The sequence below is a fragment of the Gopherus flavomarginatus genome, chromosome 1 (assembly GCF_025201925.1).
Source record: "Gopherus flavomarginatus isolate rGopFla2 chromosome 1, rGopFla2.mat.asm, whole genome shotgun sequence".
Classification (NCBI taxonomy): domain Eukaryota; kingdom Metazoa; phylum Chordata; order Testudines; family Testudinidae; genus Gopherus; species Gopherus flavomarginatus.
In genome coordinates, this window is record NC_066617.1 from 23757404 (window position 1) to 23776482 (window position 19079).

At 41.4% G+C, this 19079-nt stretch overlaps 1 protein-coding gene across 1 annotated transcript in view; it reads left to right on the forward strand.

The window, feature by feature from the left end:
- The window catches only part of SEMA3C (semaphorin 3C), a 163344-nt gene that overhangs the window by 97265 nt on the left and 47000 nt on the right, over positions 1-19079 (forward strand). Inside the window, exons 4-6 of the mRNA XM_050936876.1 lie at positions 472-534; positions 7941-8060; positions 14396-14486. Coding sequence (XP_050792833.1) covers positions 472-534; positions 7941-8060; positions 14396-14486 — 274 coding nt within the window. The remainder of the gene's footprint in view (positions 1-471; positions 535-7940; positions 8061-14395; positions 14487-19079) is intronic.

The following is a 19079-nucleotide window of genomic DNA, read 5'->3' on the forward strand; positions in this document are numbered from 1 at the left end:
GGAGTAGCAAACTTTAGGCCAGATACTCAGTATAAATCAGCTTGTCTCCATTGATTTCAAGGGAGCTACACTAATTTATTACATTTGAGGATCTGGCCCATTATTTTCAGTGTTGCACCCTAAAATACAAAGCACTCATTTACCATTGTGTTTATGTAAAAATAAAGTTTTATAAAAGAATAAAAGCAACAGTCTTTTAGGGCCCATATTTTAAACGGATGCATGTCTAATCCAGACTTGTGGGGAAAAGTAAAACTCTCTTTACTGCTTAAACTGGATTTCTGTCAGAAAAATATGTGGAAGAAATAATTTTCCCTAGCAAAAAGGTATGAAACCTGTAAAAATATTGACTTTGTGAACGCAGAAATACCTTGAAGGAAACCTGTAGCATAAACTAGGTGGGGTGATGAATGTTGTATATATTCAACTAAAATTATGTAGTTATTTAAATTATTATTTCTTTCCAAATAGATTTTCTGGCCAGCATCAGCAATCAAAGTTGAAGAGTGCAAAATGGCTGGCAAAGATCCTACAGTAAGTTTTATACACGCACACACAATTAAATATTTGGCCATTGAGTCAGAGCACCTTGAGTGCAGCTGAAAGCAAGATGTAAGGGGTGGGGGCTTTTCTTTTTTAATATTCTCCAGATCAAAAGGTAAAGTGAAATTCTGGAAAATGAGAATATTTACATAGTATATGTCTTCATAGTTTGTCTGAAAAAAATATGTACATTGCTCACTTTCATAACTGGATTTAGGATTTTTGTTTTGTTTTGTTTTTTGTTAGTGATGGATAGCATGAATAATGTTTGTTCCAAGTATCTCCTGGAGAATATATTGTAGACTGTTGAGCTAATGATAATGTCAGTGCCTGGACTAGCTCCCAGATAATATATAGTCTTTTCTATGGAAAGAATCTTTGCGAATGGGCAGTGGTTATTCTGCACATTACAACAGCATACAGCGTTGGTCATAACCCCCCCCACACACACACACACTTTTATTAGTTTTCTAAAACAATGTTTTAGGCAAATATCTGAGAAATAGTAGTGCTTCCTTAAAACATGTAAATTTGACCACAGTCCTGTTGGTGTGTCCAGGGGCGGCTCCAGGCCCCAGCACGCCAAGCGTGTGCTTGGGGCAGCAAGCCATGGGGGCGCTCTGCCAGTCGCTGGGAGGGTGGCAGGCAGGAAGCCTTCGACGGCATGCCTGCGGAGGGTTCTTTGGTCCCGTGGCTCCGGTGGACCTCCCACAGGCATGCCTGCTGAGGGTCCGCTGGTCCTGCGGCTTCGATGGAGCCGCGGGACCAGCGGACCCTCTGCAGGCACGCCTGCAGGAGGTCCACCGGAGCCGTGGGACTGGCGACCAGCACAGCGCCCCCCACAGCATGCCACCATGCTTGGAACGGCGAAATGTCTAGAGCCGCCCCTGGGTGGGTCTGTGCAGATCCTGACTTCACTGTGAAGCCATGTGCGGGTGTAGGCAGGGCCGGCTCCAGGCACCAGCTGAGCAAGCTCGTACTTGGGGCGGCAGATTCTACGGGGCAGCATTCCGCCCAATCCTAGGGCTGCATGGCCGCTTTTTTGTTTTTTTGTTTGCTGCTCCTGCCGCCCTGTAGGGGGCGGCAGCACAGAGGAGGGGAGCGTCCTGCAGCAAACTCGGCAGGGCAGTCAGCGTCCTTCCCTCCCTGCCAACCGGAGTGGAGTGGAGCTCTCCTGGCAGGCGGCGTGGCGGTCGGGGCCGTGTGGCGAGAGCCCCACTAAAGCGCTGGCTGCCCCCCTTCTCTCTCTCCCTCCCGCTCCCTCCCCTTCCCCCATTAGACCGGGCGCGCACTCTGCAGCACAGGGAGTCCCCTGGCTCTGGCCGCCCTGTATAGTTTTTTGTTTTGTCTTTCCCCTGCTTTGTCGGCCACACCATTGTTTCTCCCCCCACCCTCCCACTTACCTGCTCCAGCCACACCGTTTTTGTGTTGTTTTCCCCCCGCTTTGCCGCTCCAGCCGTGCCGTGTTCCCCTCCCCGCTTTGCTGCTCCAGCTGCGCCGTGTTCCCCCCCTGCTTTGCCGCTTCAGCCACTCCGTGTTCCCCCCCGCTTTGCCGCTCCAGCCGCGCCATTTTTTGGTTTTTTCCCCCTGCTTTGCTGCTCCAGTGGCCCTGCCCCTCCTCCTTTTTTTTTTTTTTTTTTTTTGCTTGGGGTGGCAAAAATGCCAGAGCCAACCCTGGGTGTTGGTATCTGCCTTCCTTCCTCTCATTGCAGGATCAGATACTAAGGCCTGTATACATTTGCTTGTTTCACAAGAAAATTGTTGTGGTCAAACAAATAGCAACATTTGCTTTTCTCCTCAATCTTAAGCAATGGGGAGATGCCACACCCCTTATTGAAATGATCCCAGTCTTCACTTACATCATCTCCTCAGACACATCTATTTTTCCATAAAAGAGTTTAAGCACCAGAGTTACTAATGTAACACAAAGAAAATGTTTTTTCCCAGCACCAATCTTCAGGAGGCACTTGGTTGAATTCTGTTTTTACTGATGTTCTAATCCAGAGCTCAGCAAAGTCAAGAGAAGACGTTCTATTCATTTTAATGGGCTTTGGATCATGCTTTCATGCTAGTTTAAATACAGGATCACACCACTGATGTTCATTAAAGTGGTCCTGGAATTATGCATTATAAAACAAAGAATATGCTTTTGGAAACAATGGCCTGATGCAAAACACTTTTATTTCTATGGGAAAACCCCTTTTGATTTCAATGGACTTTGGAACAGGTCCAGTGTTACCATATTTCAGGTACATATACAGCTTGAAAATATTTTATTAGCTGCAAATTTCCTAATGCCAAATTAAATGTAATGGTGACATTAAATGCTCATTCCAGGCACTGTCATACTAAAATAGTGAGCTCACTAACCAAAATTAGACTTACATTAAAATTATGTTTTCCTGAGTCTATTATAGTTCAATGTACTTTTGATTACGGAAAAGGAAAACAAAATATATTGGACCTACTGGAGCATAATGCAACATAGTCTTTTCAATAAAACTCTAGAAAATAATATATTCTAGTGCTCCACAGCAACAAAATGATTCTTTAAATAAATAACTAGGGTTGAGACAGCAGCTTATCTGTTTTTCCTTTCTATATGATTATAGAATTGAAATATGTGGCTTTTCTTAAGGCATATGTGTTTTCTGCTACATTTAAGTAGTTCTTTACATAGTTGCTATTACAACTTGCAACAGCCTGGATCTATTAGCTTGTTAAACTGCATTAAACAGAAAGAATACAACACAGAGCAGTATATAATTGCATTTTAAGAGTTATGGGTTGGTTTAAGTTTTGGCATTTTTTTTTTTAATATCGAGAGATCATCAGTCTTGTTCAAGTCTCCAAACATATAGTGTCCATTTTTGCAGCAAGAATATATCACAGCATGGAAGGTGCTTTTGCCTTGAGTGCAATATACAAAATGTGTGCTCCATGGGAAAAAAAAACCAACAACAAAACCCACAAATCTCTATCTTCCAAGGAGCTTCTTTCAAAGTTGATTACTCAAGAGTGAGACTTTTATAGAAGTTTTCCATGATGAAGCGTCTTGGGATGCTCTACAGTGTGATTAGCAATAAAGGCCACATTGCTAAACACAGCCTCTGTTTTTGCACCTGAAATTGATTGTCTCTGCATTCCACTACAAGCCCAATCAAGTATTTAAAATATGGGAATCTTGTCATTTGCACTCACATTTAATTTCACCTGCTTTTTGCATCTGTCATTCATTGTAGATCCAAAACTGCAGGTACAAAACCAAAGTCTTGGGTGAAGACACTTTAAATATGTGACCCGAACACTAGGTCCACCCTGAAGAGTTAATAAGAATTAAAAGTCTGTCCAAACATGTAACTAGGAAGTTAAAGAGCCAGCCTCTGCTTCCACTGAAATCAGTGATGAGTCCGATCTAAAGTTCATTGAAGTCAATTGTACTCTTTGCCATTGACTTGTTTTTGGAGTGCAGTTGGGCATTCTTAACTTTTTAAATAGTCAATGGGCTGGATTTTCATCTCACTTGCATCTGTTTTACATTGATATTATTCCACTTAATTTGTTGGAGATACTCTTCATTTACACCAGGGGTGGCCAACCTGTGGCTCTGGAGCCACATGCAGCTCTTCAGAAGTTAATATGCGGCTCCTTGTATAGGCGCCAACTCCGGGGCTGGAGCTACAGGCACCAGGTTTCCAGTGTGCCAGAGAGTGTCCATTGCTTAAACCCTGGCTCTGCCATAGGCCCTGCTTCCCACTCCACCCCTTCCCATCCCCTCCTTTCAGCCTATCATGCCCTCGCTCCTCCCCCTCCCCCCAGAGCCTCCTGCATGCCACAAAACAGCTGATTGGTAGGTGCAGCAGGGAGAGGGAGGCACTGATTGGTGGGGCTGCTGGTGGGTGGGAGGCGCTGTGAGCAGGTGAGGGGGGAAAAGCTGATGCGGGGCTGCTGACATATTACTGTGGCTCTTTGGCAATGTACATTGGTGAATACTGGCACCTTCTCAGGCTCAGGTTGGCCTCTCCTGATTTACACCATTGATAGTGAGCTCAAAGTCCAGTAGATCCCAAAAAGCCAATGCATAATAACTAATTGATAGCCAATGCAAAGAGTTACATATGCAAATGCAAACATTTACTTCAGGCAATGTCTAGAAAAATGAGCAATCACTAATATTCAAACATTAATGTCCCTCTTGGTGAAGGTTTGTACAGTAAGTCCACAATTCAGTAGGTATCAGCACATATAGGATAACACAAATACATTCTCTAGTCCCCATCAGAATCTTAGCCATTATATTCCATTCCTGTTGAATACCAGTAATGTTAGCTGAAAGTCAAAATTCTAGTAGGTAGCAGATTGTAATAACCATTATGGAAGGACGTGAATATCTGAGTTGGAATGATTATATCAGAGACATCCAGAAATTCTGGAAATATTTCCCAAGTATAAAAAATCTGCATCTACTACTGAAGAGATATGGAAAGCCAAAATGATGCTTAGCTTAATCAGAATTCCCAGTCTCTTTTCTAGAGGCCATGGCTATGTATCAAAATTTCAAAAGGAGGGAGAGAAATGATACCTTAGTCAATGTCTGGAACCAGCAACGGGTAGCTCCATTTTAACAGCATGTATGTATTTTTGTGTGAGTCTAAATAAGTCCGAATAATATGGTAGACATGGAAGAAAAATGAAGAGTGATTTTACAAACAGATTAGAGAGTGTCAGATACATAGAAGTAAAACTCCAGTCCATGTCACTTAAAGTAATTTTGGTAAATGCTGGATAATACTGGATATAAGAGAGAACCATGAAGGACACAAGTTGAAAGGGGAACAGTAGACATGGAGATGAGAGGGAAAAGCCTACACCCTGTCAGCTAAATATGACAAAATCAGTCAAGTGCAATTCCTGTCAAAGCAATTTAAGATTCCAAAGAATTCACCCTGATTTCATGATTATTGACATTATTTGCAGTGGAAATACCCAGTAATACATGAGCTCATGACAAACCATCATCAGCACTGACAAATTGATCATTTGCATTCCCAACCAAAGCTGTCTTTGTGCTAGCATGTAACCTCAGCCAAGTCAGACTTTAAAAGAAAATAAAGTAACATAATAGCTAGAAAGGTCAAATAAGATACTGAAAAGATAAGTGTTGCTGAATCAAAGTTCTTCAGGTCCCAATGCTATTTTTTTTAAAGGGTGTAAGTTACAATGCCCGTTTTAATGGGATGGGGACTGTAAGAGAATCACCCTGATTAATCATTTATAAAATCATAGGGAGAGTTCATTGGCACTACACTGGAGAATATTAGACATCAGCAAGGGATCAAAAGAACAATTTCAGAATTGGTTCCATGACCTCATTCTGTGAGGCAAAATTAAAATCTCATAAAATCAGCATTGAGCCAGATTGTGTAACTGACCTGTTAATCACCACAGTGGAGAGATGAGGGCACAGTAAATGTTAAAACATGAGCTCACAATGCTGTCCCTAAAGGAATGTCAGATTCCTCTAGCTATTCCATAACCTGGCTGCAGATAACTGTGGAAAGAAGACACAATAGTACTGGAGGGGCTTTATCCTTGGTAACAGTAGAGAACAAGCCTGTGTTACACTCAGGTACTATTCATCAACACATAGACTCCCTGTCTTACTCTCCAAGGAGCTTTTTTATAAGATTACTCAACACATAATCCTTTATGTAGATCTGTTGCAGTAAAGCCCCCACTGACATGAACAAACATGAAAGCAGCATTCTGCCTTCCTGCCATGAAGTTACATGGTGCATATGAGCCAGTAGTGCATCTTTGACTAGCTCCTCTCCTCCTCTTCACCCACAGCACAAGTAGACAACACTGAGATATTTCCTGTGCAGGACTGATTTTGACAGCCTGACCTCACAGCAAAGCAGATCTTGAGGTGCAGCAGTGACTTATTAGATGTGGGGAAGCGGAAGGATGTAGGGACAGTTCTCAGCTTTAGGAAAATTGTCTATTTTGATAAGGCTCCCACAATAACTGATTTAATGCCGTCACAGTTAAATCTCCTTGCTGTTTGCTGCACAGCATTCCTAATGGGGAAGCTTTTATTTCCACCAACACAGAAATCCTGACAGTTATATAACCACTTTTTGGGTGCCTTTATAAACAGGTGTCATAGCAGAGTGCCATTATATATTGGACTGAAAATGTGAACGTCTTCAAATATAAATAAAATGTGCAGCCTGTTGAGCAAGGATTAGCTCCAATGATTAGCAAGGGAGTGATTGATGGCATAGGTTCCAGCCCTGGTCACTTTACGCACACACAATTCTCAGAAACTTCAAGGAATGTTACCCGGTTGAATACGAGGGCAGAACTGGGATATTGATTACTAAAAATATGGAAAAGAAACATCTGGGTACATGACCTAATCTAAAGTGCAGCAGCAGCTGATCGGTGTCAAAAAAAGGGGGAATGAAAGGAAAGGGGTGCTAGGAGGAGAATAGGAGGGAATGCAGAGCAATGCTGATTTTACGTGTACATTTGCTCTATGTATGCCGCTTAGAAATTGTTAAAGCAGGTTTTCAATACGGGGCAACATTTTACATCCATTGGGGATTTGCTTATGTTATGAGGCTCTTATTATTTTGGAGGGAAGTTGTCTAGACAAGTAATATGGGCTGTTTTTTTCCAATGACTTCCACCTTTGAACTGGTGATGTTTAACAACAATAACTGAGAAAAAGAATGACCTATTTGCAGAGATTTCCTTGAGGGCACTTCGGATTAAGATCAAAAGCCTGCTCTCCTTTGGGGCCCTGATTCTCCTTTTGCAGGGTATGGGTAACTCCCATTGAAGTAAACAAGATTTACTCCTGGCCTGTGGGGAAAGGATCAGGACCCTGATATACTGTGGTTCTCTGAGCAAAAAGAGCAGGCTATAGAGAAGCTGAACATGGAGAGTCCTCGGTTTCTGCATACTTCATGCTGGCCCATCCATGGCAATCCAGCCAGCAGAACAGGCTGGAAGAAAGGGCACATGCATGGCTTGTAGGTCTACAGCTATGTAGCCCCACTGGCCACAACTCCCTGTGGATGGGAAGTGAAGCAGCCATAGCTTTTCAGATGAGAACAAGAGTCCCTTCTCCAACCCCCAACATTTGCACAAAGCCTGTTGACTGAAGGTTTTGGACAGGGATCATGGATTTGGCTCTATACAAGCAATGAGAAAGGAAGCAAGGGAGTTTGTCCTAACTGATGAGACTAATTGCAGCAGAACATATTGTAATAAACAAGTTGACAAGGACAGCGTTAAAATTATCAGCTATTCCTGTTCCTTAGTGTTTCCCAACATTCAATAAGTTTTGTCTGCATGCATATTTATTAAGTCTTTTTCCTTCCCTACAGCATGGCTGTGGAAATTATGTACGTGTGATACAGACCTTCAATCGCACCCATTTGTACGTCTGTGGGAGTGGAGCATTCAGCCCAGTATGCACATACCTCAACAGAGGGCGCAGGTCTGAAGTAAGTGTTTTCATTCATTGTTCCCATGTTCTCTGTGGTGGATATTTTTAGTACTGGGCAAATACACTTATCCAAAGAGGATGAGTCTGGAAACTGCTCTTGGAGATCTCATGAGATTACTTTGTCCAGTCAGGCTACAAATAGCACAAGGATAGCCATTCTCCTGGTTTTCTGACACTTCTTTTTCCAGTCCCAGCTGCTACCAGAGAGCATGGCATGCATAAAAGTAGAAAATGGTTTGATAGCGTTAGCCTCACTTCAGACTTTGGGTCAGAAAAAGCTCACTTCAGACTTTGGGCTAAGGTTTGGCTAGTTCTCATTTAATCTGAACTGGTTAATTCATTCCTAATTTATCATCCAAAATTGCAAATAAATAGCAGTAGAAGAAAACTCAGTAAGGTCCTTCTCTTATTCCCCAGTCCTACAAGCATTTATCCATGGGAGTAGTATTGTTAAGTTCAATAGAACTACTCCTGTGGGCCAGGTACTCACAGGTGTAAGTCTTTGCAGGATGGGGACCTACAATCCTGAACGTGCAATCTCTATTCGGGTAGAACTCCTAATAAAGCCTCATCGACAAGAAAAGTTTTGCCTGAATAGATGCAGCAAGGTTGGGTCATCGATTATTAGGATGAGAGCCTCAGCTGGTATAAAACTGCTTATTTCCATTGATGGCTCCAGTTGAGATATGCTGATTTAATTCCTAAGAACCACTGAAGCAACTTACTTTACATCTGGTAACAGAGAATTCAACAATTAAAGGGTTAAGTATCACAGTAACTTTCTAGTCTTCTTGTGACAAGTCTAATTGTTCTGTAAAGTTTACCATCCATCTACCATTTTAGAAAGATTCCCTTCCACACTCCTGTTTTGTTTTGTTTTGTTTTTTATTTTTCCTTCCAGGCAGCACAATTTGTGCTACTAAGTACTACTTGTCCTCCTACATTTTAAATCGTAAACCATTTTCTCCTTCCCGCATACTGCACTGTCATGGAATAATAGCTAGCCAAAACACTTCTTGTAAAGAGCAGCCTCTTAGTACATTACCTGAGTTAGTTTGCCTGCTTTCAATTGCATTGTATTGGCTAAATATGTATAAGACCAGATATTTCATAAATGCATTTTCCAGACTTCATGATATCAAAATGAGATTTTTTTTTTCTATACAAATGTAGTAAGCAATAAATGGAACAGGGAGAAGGAAAAAGGAAAGTTTTTATCTGAATCCTGGCACTTTGGTAGAGTTTGGGCCAGACTGACTCTTAAGGGCACAGGAAGGAGCAGTATGCCTTCCTGCACATGGAGAAATGGCTGTGCTGCAGGGAGAGGGCAGACGCTGCTGGTTAAGTTCTGCCAGGGGAAGGCAGCTGTAAATATCTGTTTCTGCTTCTATAGAAGTTCATGTGGGTTTGACCACTGATTTCAAAGGGAGAGGGCTGGGTTTGAAATCCTCAACCCTCAAGTACAGACTGTTTGGAGGGGCTACAAATCAGTGCATCTCCTGGAAGACTTTGCCCCATCCTTCAATGGAATGGTCCCAAGCATTTTGGGGGAGCATTGGCTGGCTCCAGGCCCCCAAATAGACTGTGCACTTCCTCTCCTAGAAGACTGCCTGCCACTGGGGCTTAGGAGCCTGGATTCAACAGCACAGAACCGCTGGGATGAATCTCTGAAATTAATGGATCTACTCTTCTGCTCTCAACTAGTTAGGAACTCTCAGTAATACCATCCTGGTGACAGTCATTCTAATTTAATTTTATCAGGAAATTAATTTTAAAATTGAAAGTGATCCCATCTGTAGAATAATCAATATGATATCTTTTAAAACGTATGTAGCCGTTTTACCAAGCACTACAGAATTATTGACTGGTTTCAGAGTAGCAGCTGTGTTAGTCTGTATCCGCAAAAAGAACAGGAGTACTTGTGGCACCTTAGAGACTAACAAATTTATTTCAGCATGAGCTTTCATGAGCTACAGCTCAGTTCTTCGGATGCAGAGAATGGAACACACAGACAGGAGATATTTATACATACAGAGAACATGAAAAGGTGGAAGTATGCATACCAACAGGAAGAGTCTAATCAATTGAGATGAGTTATCATCAGCAGGAGAAAAAGCTCATCTCAATTGATTAGACTCTTCCTGTTGGTATGCATACTTCCACCTTTTCACATTCTCTGTATGTATAAATATCTCCTGTCTGTGTGTTCCATTCTATGCATCCGAAGAAGTGAGCTGTAGCCCATGAAAGCTCATGCTGAAATAAATTTTAGTCTGTAAGGTGCCACAAGTACTCCTGTTCTTTTTTACAGAAATATTAATCTGATGATTTCTTTGTTGTCAGAAATGTTATTTCACTTTTAATAACACATGAGGCTTCAAGATGATGCAGGATGTTAAAATTCTGAAGTTTAAAATAAAGATACACGTCTTGGAGAGCAGAGTTGGCTTCACTTAGCTCGTCTCTGTAGCTGCCTGCCTATGAACAATTGATTAAATAAACTGCTGTCTCAGACGTCTGGAGTCTGTCAGACACTTGACTAGGCATTGCACTCTCATTGCTGGTACTGTACAGGCCAACAATAGCAAAGCACTTTAAAGAGTACAGATTTAAATTCAAGTATTTCCCTCTGCAAATGCCTAATTAGGAGAGCTGAGTGAAAAATTATGTCATGCTGATGGGACTATTGAGAAGTTGTGTTTCCTTTGCTTTTGCAAAAACCATGATTTCACCTCAAATTTATCACTGTTTTCCACAAACAAATGGTTGTTTTTGCAGGTGTAGAATTGCTATTTTAAACAGGCACATCTATTTCTGCTGCAAACACTCCTTGGAAACCGTAAAACACCACCCAGCATGACAGCACCATAGTCTGGCACTCATGGGAGCCAGGTCTCAGATTTTGGTTAGTACATGATTGCAGTAAGAGGGCATCGTGTTCCCAGCTAGAGATCGATCCCTCACTGGGGAGGCAGTATTTGGCCATATCTGGTTAAATTGTATTTCCCTGTCGCAGTTTATCAAAACACTTCTTTGCTTCCCTTTCTCATCCTGTGCCTTGATACATTGGCCAAGGAAAATGTTCTCTGCAGAGCTGAATGCCGTTCTTGCTATCATAAAATGTAGACTTGTGTTAAACTCTCCCTGTAAGAACAGGTGAAGAAAAGGCTAATCATTTGCAGAATGTGATTACTGTGAACTTAACCAAGTGTTATTCTAATATCAGAGTGGGTGCAAGTAGAAGCAAATGTTATGGCTGTGTGGATTTATGATGGATTAAGAAAAAATAACTTAATACATTTGAAAAATATATGTGGTCCTGCGGCTTCTGGCAAATTGCCAGTGCAATGGTTGGGCATTTTGGAGTAGTGTACCGTAAGCATAAAATACGAATATACATTAGTATGAAACGACATATTCATTAAGAAAACAGAGAACATAGCCTTATACTTAGATTTGAAATTTTGTTTACAAGATCTGTCTAATGACTATAGTGATGGGTTACATAGATAAGATTCCATAGCGATCGATACATAGATAGATAGATAGTAATGGAATTTGGGAACTTGCAGCTTTTAGTGAACATTTAAACTGTCTCAAGTTACTAGAGACCAAATTTATTACCCTCAGATGGTTGTTTAGTGGCCTGTGTGGCATCTAGGTGCCATCATGCTTGGTCTTATTAGGGAAGGAACAAGTAACGAATCGGTGCTCTTGTCAAGCTGTCTTACAGCGGCTCAAGAGCGTGAGTACCAACTTCAGGGCAGACTGTTAAGAAGCAGGGTATCAACCCCATATTGCTTGTGAGTTCTATACTTAGATTTTGGCAACACATTATCAAGTGTGAACTCATCAGGCACTATATTATCTTGAACATGGAGTCACAGATAGTCCCCTTGGGTAGTCTGATCTATCTTGCCAGCCAGATAAGCTTACCTTTGTGATAGACAGTCACTTATAACAAAGATCACCTAAACCAAAGATCACAGCAATATTCTGGTTACTCCCAATCCCAAAGGACCAGTCACTTACCCTGGGTCATTTGCACTTTAGATCTCACACCAAAGACAACACTGGTAGCCAATCTTATAATAAATGATCTGAAGATTTATTAACTAGGAAAAAGAAATAAATGAGTTATTTACAAAGTTAACGCAGGTAAACACATATACACACAAATGAATTCCTGTCTTAAGTTTCAGAGGGCAATAGAAGCTTCTATGTCCTTTAGGGCTAACCCAAGCAAAGCACTGGGGATCTTTTGTATATGCTTAGTAATCCTTGCCACTCAGTCTAAGCAGCATTAAAAAAAACCATTTTTCCTTCTTAGGTCTTTTTATCCCTTCCCCACTTCTCTTTGAGTTGCAAATTCAGCCACTGGGAGGAATTCAGTTGTATGTCTCCTCTTCCTAGCAGGTGGGGGAGCAATCAACAAAGTCTTTTGTCCTTTGATGTTCCACAATGGTTTGTCTGGTGTCTATGGGCCTTCTTTTGTTGGGCAACTGTGGTGCTGCTTCCTCCCTCCCCAGGCTTCAGGAACACGGAGTGTGCTGCTGTCGAGAGCCATTGCCTCCTTGTGTGTGTTTAATGTGCCCCTCCAAAAGCGATCAAATTAAAAGTTCTGCTCGTGCCCCTGCAGAGCAAACACTTGAATGTTACCTTATAAGATGGGATACAGATGTTATAAGTGAGATTATGGAATGCTTATAATAAATTGCTGCCTGTGTTGAAGTCTGAACACGAAGTACATTTTTATGACTCTAATACATATTTAACAGTACTCACACACAGATGAGCCAGACTGGTTCCAGCTATGTATTTGTCAATGTTCAACTGAGACGTAGGGGGCTTTGGCATGAGCTGGCACCTGGTCTGCCACTGTCACATGACTCATTCCAGTTTCTACTTGATTGGCATCCACATCACAAAAACTTCATTCTGATTGGCTTTCTTATGAGTATTTGTGATTACCTGTTTCTGTTTGGGACAGAAATAGCCTCAAATCTGAATTGGCACTGTCAAAACTCATCCTCCACTTGTGAGGTAACTTCCTTCTCTTCATGTGTCATCATATAATGCCTGCATCTGTAATTTTCACTCCATGCATCTGAAGAAGTGAAGTTTTTACCCTCAAGAGCTTATGCACAAATAAATCTGTTAGTCTTTAAGGTGCCACAGAACTCCTTGTTATTTTTGTGGATATGACTAACATAGCTATCCCCTAATATTTAAAATCCTTTCTTATCCTTGCAATTATTTTTCTGGTTCTAGCTGGAGTCAGTAAATTAAGAGGGACACCAAGATGGGGTGGGAACACAAGTTAACCAAAGATTGCTTCTGTTTAAGGAACAGGTAAAGGTCCAGATTGCTGCTTCTTAACCTAAACACCATTTTTGAATTATAGTGCTGTGAATGACCTATACCATCTAAACAAGATTGCTCAGTCGTCTAACAGCAGCAAGAGATCAAGTCCTACACTTGCTTTTGTTATCTATAAGACACCTACCACCATAGTGACTGAGCAATGAGTGTAATCCAAGAGACAATGCTCTGAAGAAAATGTGTGTGCTTTAGGAATTATTTTGGAAGCGGGGTAAGGAGATGGGCCCAGATTTTTAAAGCTGTTTAGGTGTCATTGCACTCAGTGCTGCAATGTCTAACTGATTTAGAAGCCTAAGTCTCATTTTTAAAAAAGATTTAGTCACTTAGAAGTCTAAATGCCATGGACTGTTCATGGAATTTAGATTCCTAAGTGCCTAAATCCCTTTTGAAAATGAGATTTAGGATTCTAAATCAGTTAGGCATTGTGACACTGAGCACAGCAATATCTGAATAGCTGTACAAATCTGGGCCATTATGATTTATAATATGACAAGCTGACAATGAAAAGAGAGGCTTGCATTCTTATGTATTGTTACTCAAGTAGTTTATTGCAAGTGTTTTAGCCTAGGCCTCTGATATAAATACCACCATGAATTCATCAAGTAATTCATAGGTCATTTCAAGACTATAGAAAAAATGTCTGCAGATGTTATTGCTGACATATAAGCTGGGTGGACCACAGACAGAGCAGCTCAGCTAAACTCAGAGGACACTTTCTACATCTGAGAGTGTATTGCATTTGTAATTACAGTGAAAATAATTGGGTACAAGTGAGAAGATAATGAAAACTCATCATAAGACAGTTTTATTGTAAGTAGTAACACAAAAACCCACACCAGTGCAGACTATTTTTATTGTCGATAACAACACAGGAAAAAAGTCTTCTCTGACTTTATTTTCATTTTCTAAGGTTTCTAAACATCAGCAATGACATGCATGTCTATATTACAGGAGCAAGTCTTCATGATCGACTCCAAGTGTGAATCGGGGAAGGGGCGCTGTTCTTTCAACCCTAATGTGAACACAGTATCTGTTATGATCAGTAAGTAAAATAACCAAAGATCCTGGCAGCTTAAATCATTATGACTGAGCAGAGTGTGAAACGATTGGGTGTCATAAACAAATGGAGCACAGGGCACAGCCCGTAAAAGGAAACCATTGTGTTCATACTGCTTGTCAGGCGTCTTTTGAAGGTCTGCACGGAGCTAAGCATGGATGTGTGAAGGAAATGCAGAAGGAAGCAGCAATGAGGGAGGGAGAGAGGGAGGTATAGAGGGCAAGAGGTTGTCCCCTTTTCATTTTTCACATTTTCCCAGGGTTAGCTACAACTTTTAAATATCTTAACCTTTTTTTTTTTTAATGTTTAAACACTTTTTGACTTCATTCATCACGGCCAGTTCTTGTGTCTCATTGCCATGTAGTTAGGGAAGCAAAACCTGCTGGAGTCTTTCGAGTTATTCTGCATTTCATATTTGTTGTCTCTGCTATTGAGGCCACCAGCTACTGCCAGGCTCCTTGCTCTGCAGCTGGCATTTCTACCTACCCCTCCCTCACCCGCACTGTATCACTGACTATAAATTTAGCAACTCACTTCCATATGGAAGGGCAGAGACTGTGACAGCTGGTTCCCTTGACATCTCACTGTAGGTTGTCTGGCAGAGTGTTCAGTGAGAGTGAAACCTTGGCACACAGGGCCAGCACAGTGCCTGGGCCCCACTTCAGTGCCACCTAAGCTCTTTGTTGAGATTTAAGTGGAGCATAGGCCCAGTGTAGCCCTTTGCACAGGGGTGAATTTCACCTTGAAAGAGAATGAAAGGACAGCTCACAAATTCCACCTGGAGAAAACAACATATCCTCACTTCAACGTGCCTGATCTCCAGCGGTCAGTGGGCTGGAAAAAATAACAGCACATTAAGGGCCAGATTTTCCCTTTACCTTGCACCTATGCCAGTGCAAAGTGGGTGTAAAACACTACAGGCCTAATTCTGGTTTACACTAAGATCATTTTACACTCTAGTGGCATTATAAAGAGCCTTCAAGTGGATGCAAATGTGCATGGCCTTAATGCAAAAGGAGAATCAGGCCCTATCACTTTGATTTAACAGCGTTTTATCCTCACTTGCACTGGCTTTGCATTAGTGAAAAAGATCACAGCAGGCACAGGGAAAGGGGTCATCAGACCCTCAGATCTCCCAGACTGCAGCAAGATATGCTTTAGACATAACTCTGAGTTAGTCAGTCCATAATGAACTCCTCACTGGCTTTCACAGCAAGGAATGAAAAGCATTTACTTTGGAATGGCAGGGCTCTGGTGATTAATTTAAACGTTGCCCTGAATTCATTAAGCATGCTCGATCGATGGTTTTGTTTGCCCTCTGCCTAGTCACCGTCTGCAGTATGTTTTTAGGACTATGACAGCAGCTGGGCTGGAGCAGCAACTGCCTGCGCAGACAATGCTACAACCACTAGAGCCACACGTGCTCTTGAATGTGCAATGTAGACATACACTTTGCCATTTAGATTTGCAGTGTGTTCAGAGACTCCTGATACCAAAGCTTTGCATTTTGAATCTGTATCTAATCCCTGATCTCTGAGGGCCCATCTGTGCTGCCCCACAGTTTTGATTGCAGGGGTGTGAATAACAACACACACCAAAGTGCTATGCTGTAACTCCCCTGTGTGGAGCTATGGATGTGAATTAATAGGTTCCTAGTTGGTATTAATGTCGTACTACATGAATGTGAACTGGGAGTCTTTGAGTTGGTGCCTGCAGAATCCACACGGGGGAGTTACAAGACAGCACTTTGATGTGCACTGCTATTCACACCTACGATAGACATAGCCTAAATTAGCAGCCCAAACATAGTATGTTTTTAGCCAAGTGAAAGAGCAGGAGTTGCACAGATTTCTCAAACTGACTTAGGATAATGTTGAACAAAGAGAAGAATTCTGTTGACCTCTGTGTACAGTATGTTGAGTTTCAGAGCAACTGCGCACAATATAGCAAGGCATTTAGCCCTGGGTTTTCACGGTACTACCGTGTGATGTCTTAGCCATGCAGCTTCCATTGGATTAATGAGAGGTACACAGTGGAACTGCCGGGCGTTCAACTTAAAGAGTAGGGCTCCAGGGACAGGTCCTTTGTTCTCTCCTCAACTGAACAGAATCATCTCAGCATCTTACCTTCAAAAATATAAAGTTCCAAGGTGGCTTGGCATGGTAGTGAGCAGAGATGCAAGCAAAAGGGGATTCCAGTCTGCATGGAAGAAGAGAAAGTGTCATTTCTCTAGCGTGATACTCTACCCCTTTAAATGATTGGCTACATTTCCATCTTACCTCATCAATGATCTGTGGGCAGCATGTAAAGGAATTTGATCAAAGTCAGTTATAGCTTAGTCCACTCATAAACAGCAATTATGCTTTTCACATTCTTAAATGAGTTACTGCCATCAAAGACTAGAGACTTTCTTTTTTCATCCTGGGGTTTATGAATGCCCATTAACGTCCTCTTTTCTAAGATTCTGTACACACAGTAGGACAAAGGCTTGTCTCCTTTGGACACATGGGAGTTTTCTTCATTTTAGTAGAAGTTACTTTATCTGCTTTAATCTCCCAGGTATGACTGAGCAGGCCCCCAATATCTAGTTAATCTCCAAAGCAATATTTCTCCTTGAACTTTGAATCATTTGGGTTACACAATTTACAGTGCTCACACTTCAAAAAGTTTCTTAATTTTTAAAAGATTCAACCAACTGGAGAACTGTACTGCTACTGAGGGAGGAGTAGAGAGCCTGTGTAACTAGAAAGCCAAAGACAGAGCTGGGAATTGAGCCCAGAGCTCCTGAGGCCTAGATAAGTGCCTTAATCACAAGACCTTCTTTCCTCCCTCCTCTTAAACTGATGAATGCCATCGGAGCTAGTAAAGTATAATGATATAAACGTTTTATAGTGTGGTCCCTGTTTCTTGTCGATTTCTGGTATCACCTTCCACCTATGCAACACAGAACACAAGCTTGAAATAGAACAGGAAAAGTGAATGGCCCCACAGAGGAAAACACCACCTGACAAACAAATTAGAAAGTAGGAGAAATTCACCATTCTACAAAAATCCTTTAGAAGCAAAGCTATGAAAAATGTATCTTTGGGCACGCAAGGAATAATTAACATGCACACTCCCTTTCTTTCTGCAACTAATGCTCCTAGGTATTTACAAGAGCAGACATACATCAGTTCAGCAATTCCCCCAGTAACAAAGAGAAACAGTGTGAATTGGTTACCCTGCAAAGACAAACTGTTGTGCAGAATTTAAGCATTAAACCAAAAGGAAGTGGAGTTGACAGATATCATTTGATACCTGATTAGACTAGTAGGATCTAGAAATGCTTAAGACGTAACTAATAAAGCTGGTATGCAATAGGATTAAGAATTCCATAGCCCCATTCCAGCCTTTCTATTTTTTTCTAGGAATGAACATGAGAGCTGTGTGAGAGCCATAGGCATGATCCATTGCAGCCAATCTATTTAACAAGAGGAATAAGACACCAGATGGTTCTGGGGGGAAATCACATTGCTTTAGAAAGATTCATAATAAGCCGCTATTGATCTAACAGCACAAATAGTGGAACAAACCACATTGTGTAAACTTCTGTCTACTTTCCTTGTTGTTACCCCCTGCACAATGGATTCCCTCATACGTTGAGCCGCAGCTAAGGGAAAGACATGTAAGTGACACAATGCCTGGCACTACCTACTGTCTAATCAGTAGGGATCTGGTTCATGACCTAGCAAGCAATGAAAAAAAACCCTCCAGAGTTTTCATCTCTCAAAGGTGAACGAGTGTTTCTTATTGTTGAACAAACAAAAAATTAAAAGAAGGCTTAATATTTGTGGCTCTTGCCAGCTTGACCACACACACTCATGGCAGCCCAGGCATTTGGGTGAAAACATCAAAGGACCTAGCTGTCTGGGAGTTCATTCAGCCACTGTTCCCAGCATGGAAGTTAAAAATTATTTTAGCTAATGTGTTGTACTCTGGGGTTGCCTTGCATTAGCCAGTGGAAATTATATATATATATATATTTACTCTGACTCTAGTATATAATACAGGTATTTGTTACTTCCCTTTACACTGAGCCAGGTTCATAGCATCTTCATATATATATGCTTCATATATATATATATGCTTCATATATATATATGAAGATGCTATGAACCTGGCTCAGTGTAAAGGGAAGTAACAAATACCTGTATTATATACTAGAGTCAGAGTAAATTTCTATGTAGTATATATATATGGGCTGAATTTTCAGCGTCCTGCACCGGGAATTTAGGTACCTAATCCTATTAAAGTAAACTAGAGTTGCATGTCTAATTTTCTTCACACTACATAGAAATTTACTCTGACTCTAGTATATAATACAGGTATTTGTTACTTCCCTTTACACTGAGCCAGGTTCATAGCATCTTCATCCAGTTTCTGCAGTACAGAATCATGCTTGAGTCCGAAGTCAGCCTTGAAAACAATAGCAACTCTGTTGACTTCAATTGGAGCTATGCCAATTTACACTTGCAAATACTGGCCCAGTATTTTGGCTACTTCCATACACAGAAGCTTTCTCAAGTACTTTTTTAAAAA